Source organism: Dermacentor albipictus, chromosome 4, assembly GCF_038994185.2.
Source record: "Dermacentor albipictus isolate Rhodes 1998 colony chromosome 4, USDA_Dalb.pri_finalv2, whole genome shotgun sequence".
Taxonomy (NCBI): Eukaryota; Metazoa; Arthropoda; class Arachnida; order Ixodida; family Ixodidae; genus Dermacentor; species Dermacentor albipictus.
Genome location: NC_091824.1, coordinates 24,768,615 through 24,781,178, shown reverse-complemented (window position 1 = coordinate 24,781,178; position 12,564 = coordinate 24,768,615). Strand labels below are relative to the sequence as shown.

Here is a 12,564-nt window from a genome sequence, read left to right as displayed (position 1 = left end):
CGTGACGCTGGCTATCCAGTGTGTGGCCGTCGACCTCGGCGATGACCGCGGCGCAATGATAAGGGCGCGCACTCAAAAGTTGTGGCTGGGCGAAACGCCCACTAAGCGTATGCTTAGTGAAGAAAAGAAGCATGCTGCAAATAAGAAGATAAATTAAATTCGATATCACAACAAAATTACATGACAAAGCGATGAGATAAAGCGTGCATGTGTTGAATTTTATACCGAACTTCTTGGAGGAAGAATTTATGACTCCGAGTACTTCAAAGCCCACTTTCTGGCCATTATGCCAAGATTAGAGGGCACGGTTAGAGAATCAATGGAATCTGAAATTACGGTGGCCGAAATTGAAGCGGTAATCGATGACTTAGGCAATGGCAAGTCATCTGGGCCAGATGGACTGGGTGCAGCCGTATACATATTTTTTAAAGGCAGAAATGGCAGTGGCTTTATGCCGAGTGCTCGCTGAATGCTATAAAAAAAAGCAAGCGCCTATCTCGTTCAGGACAGCACACGTAGTAATGATCCCCAAAAGTGACGATCCTGCAACATTACTTTCAAATAAGTCCTACCGTCCCATTAGTTTGACCAATACAGATTATAAAATATACATGAAAGTGTTAGCTAGAAAGCTCCAACACGTTATTAAGTCCCTTGTTGGCCCGCATCAAACCTGTGGCATCAAAGGTAGAACAATTTTTACAAACACACACATAGCAAGAAGTATTCTGGAATGTTGTGACGCAGTGCATGATCGCGTAGCTATGATCCAGCTAGACTTACATAAAGCGTTCGACAAAGTTGTACATGAAGTTCTGTTTTTATTGCTGGAGCACGTAAATGTTGGATCTGTAATTACTGAAGGTGTTAAAATGGTGTATCACGATCGCACAGCCAAATTAGTGATCAACAAAGAATTAAGTATGTCAATTCCTGTGCGGTCGAGCGTGAAAGAAGGATGTGCGTTGTCCCCTCTACTTCTTGCGATATACTTGGAGCCTTTTTGTTTACGTTTGCTTGCAACATCATGTATTTAAGGCTACACGTTTTTGAGAAGTGAAATTAAGGTCTTAGCGTACGCAGACGACATAGCCGTGTTTTGTACTGATGCAAGAAGCGTGCAGGAAGTTGTCAGTGTAGCTAAGGCGTTCTGCACAACAAGTGGTAGCGCAATCAGTGGGCCGAAATGCCTTGCATTTTGGCATGACAACTGGAGAAGCACACCCGAAGTGTACTGTAATATGAATTGGACCGTCTCTCCCGGAAAGTACCTCGGTGTCCCGTTAAATAACTACCGCAATGCTGAGGAATATTGGTCTGAGGAAAATAAACGCGTCAAAAGTGCTACCAATAAATGGGGTGGCCATAACTTTTCAATGTTTGCAAGAGCTTACGTTTCTAATATGTCTTTAACTGCAAAAGTGTTCTACGTGTCGCAAGTGATGGCCATGGCAAGAACTTCGGTTGAAAAAATGCACCGAGTGTTTGCGACCTTTGTCTGGGGATCGCAATGGGAGCGCACAAGCCGGTGCAATTTGTTTCATAAGGTGAGAAATGGTGGGCTAGGGCTCTCACACCTGTTCTTTAAGCTGTTGGTGAGCAGATACAGCTTTGTGCGGGATGAAACTGATATTTTTTTTTTTTTAGAACTGTGATCCAAGCACGATTGCAGGATTATCTATCTGACTTTGTCGTATCTTTTTCTTTGGGAGCTGGACTGCTCAGTCCTTATTTTCGTGAAGTGGTTACTTCTGTACGCCTGCTCAAGGCAAGGTTTTCATATGAATGCTTGTGTGATATCACGAAAAAACGTTTGTATTCTGATATTCTTGATGTATTTTTACCGTTACCTGTTTACCGAGCTGCCTACAGGTTAGGTCCTAAGCGCGATGTGCTAAAGCGTGTAAAAAAAAAAATACCGGTGAGACCCTTAGTTAAAACGTTCTTTTTTCAAATACATACCGACACTCTCCCTGTAAAGCCATAGTTACAAAGTAAAGGTCTTTTTGTAGCTTGGTCGGTAAACTGCTTAATCTCTAATAAGCCGGAAACAATAGAGCATATTTTTCTTGACTGCCATGACGCAGTATTTCTGTGGGACGTCCTACAAAGAACACTCAAAACAAATTGCCGATAAGCCCTTTTGGAATCCGGCTTCTTCCACGTGCAGAAACAGGGGAAGTGCCGAGTGATAAGGCTAATGCTGCTTTCCATGCATAGCGTATGGAAGACGAGAATAGACATCAGGCATGGTCATATACAGGCTCCCTCAGCAAGACACTATTTTGTTGAGAGTATTTTATACACACGCGACTTGTTCAGAGCACTATGTGAACCCCCGGAATGGCTTCCTGTACTAGACCAATTGGCTTCTGGGAAGCCCTTTTAAACGCCTTACACTGGCCGAGCTGTGGCTGGTGTTTTTGAATGTGTACGTGTCGTGTATTTGATCTTTTTGTTTGCGTTTGTGAAAAGGCAATAAAGAAAAAGAAAAGCCGCGGTTGCTCAGTGGCTACGGTGTTGGGCTGCTGAGCACGAGGTCGAGGGATCAAATCCCGGCCACGGCGGCCGCATTTCGATGGGGGCGAAATGCGAAGACACCCGTGTACGTACTTAGATTTTTGGTGCACGTTAAAGAACCCCAGGTGGTCGAAATTTCCGGAGTTCTCCACTACGGCGTGCCTCATAATCAGAAAATGGTTTTTGCACGTAAAACCCCATAATTTTTTTAATCTTATGAGCGTCTCCTTTGGGAAGGGCAGTGGGTTGCGCCACAAAGCTCTGGCCGTTATACTGCCTAATGTCCTATTTAGGTTTAAAACTTTTCTTCCACCAACCTTCCAAACGCCTCTTACTAATCTCTACTGCGGACATGTTCACTTTTCCCCGGCTCTCGCTGAAACCAAAGGCGTCAAGGGGACCAGTGGTACCTAACTCAACCGCTGGGCAGATGTATTCACATTCTAATAAAACATGCTCCATCGTTTCCCTAGCTTTACACTCTAAACAAAAAAAGAAGCTTAACCCTTTAGGTTGTAATTTCTCCTCAAACGATAATCGTCATCTGCCGTGCTTGCGTTTCCGCTCTTGAAAACTCGGCGCTCGCGAATTTCATGTCCAGAATGCTGTGTCAAGCTGATAACGCTCAAGCCGTTCGTTACTAGGAAGTATACCGGGCTCGCAGCGTTAAAAAAGGAAATGCGTGCAAAAAAGATGACGATTATTGTTTTGGGACAAATACAACCCAAAGCGTGTAAACTTTTTTTAGAGTGTACCGCAACAAGCACATGCTTCTTCTTCCTTCTTATATCTCGCTTTATAGGTGCATGTTCTAAGGCACCCTGATCTCGCTTCGAAAAGTAAATATGAGCTTCCCTTTGAGTTGTCATAAATTATTTCTTTCCTGATTTCGTTTTTTCCTCTTAAGTAGTTACTCATGGCATGTTTCTTTTCCATTGCCACCACGCATGAGATTATTTAAGCCTCTTTGACTTTCCGCTTGACGTTCATTGTTGTGTTGCTCACCGTACAGGCCGCATACTTGCTGGTAAGCTTCCTAGTTTGTTTGTTTTTTCCCCTTCCACTGTGAACCAATGTTTTTCCTGTACAGATACCTCAACACTCTCAATCAATCAACGGGACCGCTATCACGGGAGACCGGAAGGAAATTAAGGAGATGCGCAAGCGTTTGGAACAACACAGAAGGCGGTGCAAACGTAGACGTGGCCGACCCAGATCAAAGTTCTTATCAACTTAATATTGGCACGTGTACTTGTTTATCTTTATCGGGAGACTGCGTTTCACCGCCTAACAAATGTTAGGCGGTGAAGCACAGGACGCGCCTGCATGTTGTTTCTAGAATGTTATCGATGGTTTTATCCGCTGTCTCTCAGCGAACCTTGCGTAATCTGATTGCGTGTTTGCACGACGCGAATAGTGCAGAACTTTGTGGAAGACACGCGGGTACCGGCGATTACACTGGAACGTTCGACGACTGATATATAAAAGCCGACGCGCTTAACCCACTGATCAGGTTTCGCTGATCGCCGACTGTGTTCGCTGCTGTCGCCGTTCTTTGAGCGTAGCATGTTTTTGTGGCCACAGGTTCGCCCAAGAAAAATAAGTTTCGTCTTTCACAGTATTGCTACTGTGTTCTTTACGGTCACTACCACGTGACAATATCTTATATGGGTTGTATTTGGAACCAAGACATCAAACTTATTTTTGCAAGTTGGCGAAGTGCTTGAAGCCTGCTTCATCTCCGCCGCGGTTCGGAATCCGTGCATTGGCGCTACCAGAAACTTTGTTCAAATCAGTCGAAGTTCTCTGCAGAGCGCCCTAGATTGTTCAGTGCTGTGCGCGAACCTATCATCGTATGATGATAGATTTACATCGCATGATATGGTGCCGCCGAGAAATCGCTAAGAACTTCAGCTGAATCAAACCGACTACTTTACACGTGTGAAAAGAAAACGAAACTGGTCTGTAGCAAAGCAAATAGTATGTAGCAAAAATTTGAACCCTTAAATGGTGGTTGCCAGTCTTAAGTTTCGTTTTAAAATCATATCTCACGCAACCGAAAAAAAAGAGAGATAAAGAGCTAAATCAGTTGGTTCTTTATTCTATCGCTAAACCTGGGGCGCGATTACTTGGACGCAACGAACGCTGGCCTTACGGCTTCCGGCCTACGGCTTACATTGAAAGCATGGTATCCAAGCAACCACAAAGGGCATGGACATACGACTAGTTAATAGATATTTTTAAACGAGAGCTAAAGAAGGGACAGATTAGGAAACTAGGAAGTAAGCAGGGAAAATATAAACCGAAAAGCTGGTGGGACCGAGAAGTAAAGGAGGCCATAGAGCAACGCAAAGATGCATGCAGGAAACACAGAACAGCGAAGAAAAGGGGAGCCACACCAGAAGAGGTGGAGACAAAATGGGAGGATTATTTAGCAATGAAAAGAGAAGCATTGGCATTAATTCAAGCCAAGATAGCAAAAGTTGGGGTACAGTGGATGTTAGAGATACGAAAAAAAGACAGAAATGCCTCTAAGAAATTTTGGGAACACATTAGGCAACAGAGTAAGAAGACAGAGGTGGTTCAACACTCACTGACCACACCAGAAGGAACAAAGGTAGAGGGAGAAGAAGCGCAGGAATATATTAGGTTAACAATACAGGCAGCATTTGCAGAGCCAGTAGGTAGTGAAATGGAGAACAATGACAACGGCAGGACATAATTAGAGGAGGAGTACAGAAGGATGACAAGTAAGGAATGGGACAGAATTGAACGCAAGGTCCCTGTGGGAACAGCGACAGGACCTGATGGCATACCTATGAAATTGATAAGCATATTAGGCCAGAAAAGTAAATTAAAATTACGACAACTTATTGAACAAATAGTAGTAGGGGGAGATGTTCCACAGGACTGGAAATCAAGCAGAATGATATTAGTCTACAAAGGCAAGGGAAGCAAAGACAACATTAAATCCTACAGGCCAATAACTATCACATCAGTCATATACAGAGTAGCAATGCAGACGGTGAAGGAGAGAATGGAGGAATGGGCAGAATGTGAAGAGATCTTGGCGGAACTTCAGAATGGATTTAGAAGGAATAGAAGGCTAGATGATAATTTATTTGTCATAACACAGTGCATAGAGATAGCGACAGCCAGGCAGAAACCGCTATGGATAGCTTTTTTAGACATTAGAGGAGCTTATGATAATGTAAACCGAGGAAAGTTATGGAGCCAGTTGAGGGAATATGGTCTAGATAGAAAGATGATTGAGTTCCTACAACAAGTTTATACAGATAATGAGGTAGAGATAACATGGGAGGGGGAAACTACAAAGCCAGCTAAAATAAGAAGAGGTCTCAGACAGGGCTGTCCATTGTCACCCCTGCTTTTTATGATCTACATGAGCCAAATGGAAAAGAGACTAGAACAGAGCACAATAGGAACTGACATAAGCTCTATGCTGGAAGGGCAGAAGGTAGCTCAAGTACTAGCCGGACTGATGTATGCAGATGATATTGTACTGCTTGCTGACACCCGAGTAGGGCTACAGGAACTAATGAGCATATGTGGAGAGGAGGGAGAAAAATTGGGACTGCAGTTCAGTAGAGAGAAGTCTGGGATAATAGTATACAATGAAGAAAGGGGGGAACCATTAGAAATACAAAGCACTAAGATAGATCATGTTGAAAAATACAAGTATTTGGGCATATGGCTAAACGAGGGCAAAAAGTACTTGGAAGAACAGGAAAAAACTATGATAGAAAGGGTGAAAAGGAACTCAGCTGTAATGAAACACAAGGCACTTTGGAACTATAATAGGTACGAGGTGGTTAGGGGCGTGTGGAAAGGGGTTATGGTACCAGGCCTCACATTCGGAAATTCAGTACTGTGCATGAAATCGGAAGTTCAGGCATGCATGGAAACGAGACAGAGAAGTGTAGGCAGGTTGGCCTTAGGAGCACACGGGAACACCCCAATTGAGGGGGTGCAGGGGGACATGGGATTGACGTCATTCGAAGGTAGAGAGGCAATAAGTAAACTAAAATTTGAACAGAGACTCTCAACACTGGAGGAAGAAAGGTGGGCAGGAAAAGTGTACAAATATCTGTACATGAAAAGTTTGAACACAAAGTGGACACTTAGAACGAGGAAGCTGAGGAATAGATACCTACAGCCGAGGGAGGGGGTCCAACGTGGTTCTAGTGTGGGAAAGGAGGTGAAGGAGATGGAAAGAAAAATGTGGGAAGAAAGAATGCTCGGAAAGCCAGCGCTATCAATGTATAGGTCACGAAAACAGGAGATTAAGAGAGAGCTCTTATTTGATAACTCGCGGGGCAGCTCACTATTATTCGAGGCTAGGACGGGGGTTTTGAGAACGAAAACATACAGGGCTAAATTCGAAGACGTGGACGTTCGGTGCACAGCTTGCGGAGCCGAAATGGAGACCACTGAGCATATAGTGCTGCGATGCTCAGACCTTCACCCGACCCTGGCAGAGGGAACAGTGGCAGATATGGAAGGGGCATTAGGTTTTCCCGGGGAACGAGGGCAAATAGACGAGAAAAGAGTGGCAGTAACGAAGAGGAGGCTAGAGGATTGGTGGAGGAAGTCAAGGGATAGATAATACCATAAATCGGGGATATAATCTTTCCTGTACTGTTTTAGATAGGTATATGGGGGGGAAAAGAGGAGTAAAAACTAGGTTAAGAAAGAGAAGATATAAAGAAAGGAAAAAGAAATAATAATAATAAATAGGAGGGGGAGCAAAAGGCTAGGTGGCGCCAGCCGCCGCCTGTTAGACGGAGACGTACAAAAACACAGTTCGCAATAGGGGATCAGCAGATTTGGACGTGGTAGTTCGTAGTGTTTTTTTTCTTTTCCTTTTTCAATGGTTAACCTAGGTAGGATATTAGGCAGCATAGTAGCAAGAGCTTGGTGGCGCAACCCACCGCCCCGTTCCAAAGGGGACGCTCATAACATCCATCCATCCATCCATACAAAGAGTATAGCTGGTATAGCCGCCATCCATTCATCCATCCGGTACGTGTGGTGTTGCCGGTGTTGCCACATGGATGTTGCCGTGGCGTTGTTTACAAACTTCTTTCTGTTGGTGAAAAAGCGGTGGAAAGCATTCACAAAGTCATGCATCTCGTCGTTTTCGCTGCACTTTTAAGTGCGGTGTTGTCTTCGTCAGTGCTAGTCTCTCTCACAGTGCATCATGTTCAACCGACGCCTTATATGGACGAAATCTTTCACGTTCCGCAAGCGCAGAATTATTGCGCTTTCAACGTGTCTCACTGGGATCCGATGATCACTACACCTCCGGGACTCTACCTGACATCGGTGCTGTTCCTGCTTCCCTTCGGGCTGGTTATGAACTCTGAAGTGTGCACGCTGTTTGTGTTGCGCTGCTGCAACATCGTTTTGACACTTGGAAACTTCTACGTTTTGTCGTTGATCTCGATCAAGCTCGCGGGTGCCGCCGGAAGCAAAGCCCGCACGAAGCTCGTCGTGTCGAGCTCCGCGATGTCTCTGCTGCCGGTGCTACATTTCTTCACATTTCTCTACTACACCGACCCGGGATCAGTATTCTTCCTGCAGCTCATGTACCTGTACTCCCTATTCGACCGTCACCACCTCGCTGCGTGCTTCGGAGCCGTAGCTGTGCTCTATCGACAAACCTCCGTAGTTTGGGTATTCATGGTCGCCGCCTGCAAAACCTTGGAAATCGCCGAAAGTACAATTTCTGCGAGCGACAACAAATTAGAAGGTTTTTCGAGCGCTGTCGCTAGAATCGCCGCTGAGCCAATGAAACAAGCGCGGCTGTTTTCTCACTTTGTGATGCGCGTGTTGAACGAGTGCTTGGGTTACGTTGTTGTCGGGCTGTCCTTTGTGGCGTTCGTGCTTCTCAACGGCAGCATCGTTCTGGGCGACAAATCTTCGCATCAGGCGTGCGCGCATTTTCCGCAGCTCGGTTACTTCGCACTTTTCACGCTGTTCCACGCTGCACCTCATTTGGTGCTCCCCAGCATTTTGAGAGGCTTCTGCCAAAGTGTTCTCCGGAGGCCATTCTTGTACGCCGCTGTTACTTTAGCTTGCGTTCTCTCTGTGCAAAATTTTACCTACGTTCACCCTTATCTCCTTGCTGACAACAGGCACTTTCCCTTTTACATTTGGAGGCGGCTGTTAGGCAGGAGCGAGCTTGTCCGATGCTGTCTTGTGCCGTGTTACATCTACGCAGGCTACGCCATGTTACACCGGCTGCAACATAAAAAACCGCTATGGCAACTTCTGTTCTTCTTGTGCGTCGTCGCCGCTACAGTGCCCCAGAAATTGCTGGAGTTTCGTTACTTTGTTGTACCGTATCTGTTCTTTCGGCTGCAGTTAAAAGATGTCAAGTATTGGCAAGTGCTTCTGGAACTTTTTGCCAATATTTTGCTAAATGTTGTCGTGATGTGGCTGTTTCTAAACCGTACGTTCGCGTGGACAGGTGACCCGGCCCTTCAGAGGTTCATGTGGTAATTCTCCACTTTTGTACTTAAACTAAGTGTTCTTACTTTTGCCAAAAAAAAAAAAAACTGATCTCGCCACCTGTGAGCACTTGTCTGCAGGTAATCCCGAGCGATTGTGAACCACTATAGGGTGTAAGAATGTTCATGAGTGTCTAGTGCAGTGTCTGGTCACAGTACATGCACAGGCCATAAATAAAATTGAACTAAGCCCTTATTAATGTGGAGCATTTCTTGCGAACTTCAGTCTCTGTGTGTGTGTCAATCTACCTATCTATCTAGCCTTCTACGCCGGTGTGGCTGGTGGTGCCTACAAACTTGAGCTGATGGGTGTATGCTCACGTTCGCGGTGCCAGCGTCGTCGTGGCGTCTTCGTCATTTGAGCTCCATCAACTGATTCACACCTATGATTCTCATGCGCCAAGCCAGATGGCATGTGTTTGAAGATCGGGCAGTGTTGGCTACGGTACACCGGATGGTAGTCGCCTCTTTGCGAACAGTGACACAAAGCAAGTGACCCACCCGTGCACGCCAACAAGCTCCTGATGCTCACAAAGAAGCTCCCCGGAAGACCGCAGCTTCGTCAAGAAATGCGTCGGCTCAGACATTGTGTTGCTCAGAAGTTTACTTGAGCAGCTCGAGGATGGTGTACTACTGGGGTACTACTTGGCACCCAGAAAGGGAACATGTTCACAATCATCGAGCAGCTAGGCAAGCCCACATTCTTTCTGATCCCCAGTATGTCTGAGCTCCACAATGAGTGCCTGCTCATAGTCATTGAGAGAGTCAAAGAGCCGGTTGAGGCGTGCCACCGTAGAGTCGATGTCATAGCTAGCTACCTCCAAAATGCTTTGCATAACTTCGATTCCAACCGTATGTGGGATCTGCATAATTCTTTTTGTTATGTGCTATTTTGCTTCTCGTATTCAGCCTCAAGTTGGCAGATTGTGGAGGCTGTCTATGAATGAGAGGGAAAAAAAATACATGCACCTATGAAAACTGCCCTGCTCAAGAAAGTGATCAATTACTTTTCCTCTTAGGCAATGCACACCTTAAATAAGAGCATGCTTAACCTCTTTCATGCCGTCAAACGAGTTGAGTTCATTTACATGTCTCTAGCAAAAACACCCCAGGGCGAGCTCTGCTCATTGATGATACTTATTCTCTAGCAATGCCAGGGTTGAGCTGTTTTTGTCTCGGTGACTTGACATGCTTCTGGTAGATGGCATCACACAATCCATGGGGCAGCACAAGTACGATTGAGTTTAATTTTCTAAGGGAAGTTTAACCCTTTTAAGTCAGTCAGTCAGTCAGTGTTTTATTTCCACCAAGCAAAAACATCTGTGAAAAAGGGGAAACGGCGAAAAAGCTGTGGGTACTGCAGCTTGACTAAGCACCGTCCACCCTGTAGGAGCAATGACAGGGTAAATATACAGCAAAAAGAGAATTATACAAGCAATAAGTGAATAATTAAAGTGCCAGGGTAAATACACAAGCGAAAGCAAATAGTTATTATACACCAGTACGAGAAATAGTACATATAGGATAATTTTTGCACATAATAAAGCAAGAGACGACAAATTGACATCGAACTTCTTTGCTTAGTGAAAACAATGATACAAAGCAATACAATTTAAGGAATGCGCAGTTACAAAAACAAGCTAACTACATTGGTGGGGTTTAGTGTATTGATTTCAAAGTCTTGCTGCTCATATGCGTTAAGAGTGCTTGGTAATGTGTCGCAAAGCCTTTGCGTTCCGTAAATAGTGCGTGAGAATGAAGATTTCCAGGGGGTTTATGCCGATGGAGGTAAATACTTTCGAGTAGGTTCAAGATTTGCAAGTGTGAGAAATGTGTCCAGCTTCCCGTGAGTAGTGCCATGCCTGGGTAACTCGGCTGGTTGCCTATGTACCCATCAGGTTGTGTCACAGTATTAAAGCTGCAGCATAATTCCCGCTCACTCTAAATTTCCTGAGATAATTTGCAGATGTGAAAAACCTGTATAATGTGCTCACTATCCACACAGAAGTTTGTTAGATTCATAACTATAATGTCGAAAATTTTCTGTAAAGTTCATGTATTTGGGCTCTACGAATGTTGCATCGTTTTACAGAACAACTTGTCATTCATTAACTTGCAAATGTGTAAGTAAACTTTTGTTGAACGTATTGTCCGCACCACCACCGGAAAAATGTCACGAAGTTAACAAGCGAGGCCTTGGCAAAACTGTGTTCTCGAATCCGGCAACATTAATGCCTTCAGGTAGCATGTGCAAGTTTATTTAACAGTTGCCTTCACCCAGAAAGATCACGTACTAGTGACGCCTGCGGCAGAAAGGATGTTCCACATCCGCCGCCAAGGTCTGTGAGTGGTGGCGCTGGCTAACACTCCCAAGGTTAGGTTTTGTAGTAGCACATAAATACCCAAGATAGTTAATGGGGAAACCGCGCCATGGTAGCTCAATTGGTAGAGCATTGCACACATAATGCAAAGACGTGGGATCATTCTCCACCTGCGGCAACTTGTTTTTTTCGTCCACTTTCATTGCCATTAATTTATTATTTCTTTAATTCAATTAATAAGTAAAAGTTATTTCTCTTATGTTTTCCTTTGTATCTTTGTTGGCTTTTTATGATATGATTAATAAAAATCGGGCCCTTCGGTTAACCACCTTTCTTCTCGTTCTTTAATTATAGTTGTAACTCGGAGGGCACGTGTCCCACTGTACACTTCCTTGTTCTTGTCCCAGTGGCCAGCGGCCGCAGATGCCAGCCTATCTAATGCCATCATGAAAAAAAACGAGATATGACATACACTGCACACAAGTAGGAAGCATTAAATCTGTGGACGAATTGCAGAGGCTTTGCAGGATCGCAGTGATAGCTGTGGGTATCCTGTAAATTTTACAAGGAATGCAAATGGATATTTAGCACTCCAAACAACACCTTGTCAATCTCCGATCATACCTTAGGAAACCTCCTGATGGAGAAAGAACGCCAGAAGGAAACTGCCTTTGCGCAAGCTTATCCAGACAAGTTCCAACAGCAGACGGAACTGGCAACAGCAAAGTCACTGTGATGTAAAACCTTATGCAGGTTCCACTCAGAGTGGGGATCTATGTTATGCAAGGTATTTTGCAGGTAGCTGGCTCTCCAGTGTTGTTTGTGGTTCTGCAAAGTGTTACAAGATGGATCAACATCTAGTAACACTCTGGCAAAAAAATTCTACTACATGTACTGTTACCTGCAGGGATCCTGAAGGCAGTGTCTCACAGCATCTGAGTAGCACTAAGAACTACAAGGAAAGGACTGGAGAATGTGGGCCGATGCTGCAAGCAGTGCAATTTAACACAATGTCTCGGAGCACTGCCTGCCACGAGAGACGATGGGGAGGCACTCATTTTTGTAAGCAACTTCTTGCCATGTGATATGACACACCTGGAAGGCTGTGGGAAGGTCCGCCGTTATTCACATGTTCTATTCCTGCATTTGTGGCCGAAAGGAAGTTGGCACATGTGCCCACGCTCTCGCAT

At 44.9% G+C, this 12,564-nt stretch overlaps 1 protein-coding gene across 1 annotated transcript; it reads left to right on the top strand.

The window, feature by feature from the left end:
- Window positions 1–7,547: 7,547 nt before the first annotated feature.
- Alg10 (alpha-1,2-glucosyltransferase Alg10) lies at window positions 7,548–11,617 on the top strand. Its single transcript, XM_065452922.2, has one exon. The coding sequence runs from the start codon at window positions 7,666–7,668 to the stop codon at window positions 9,043–9,045; it is 1,380 nt and encodes a 459-aa protein (XP_065308994.1). The 5' UTR covers window positions 7,548–7,665; the 3' UTR covers window positions 9,046–11,617.
- The last annotated feature ends 947 nt before the right edge of the window (window positions 11,618–12,564 follow it).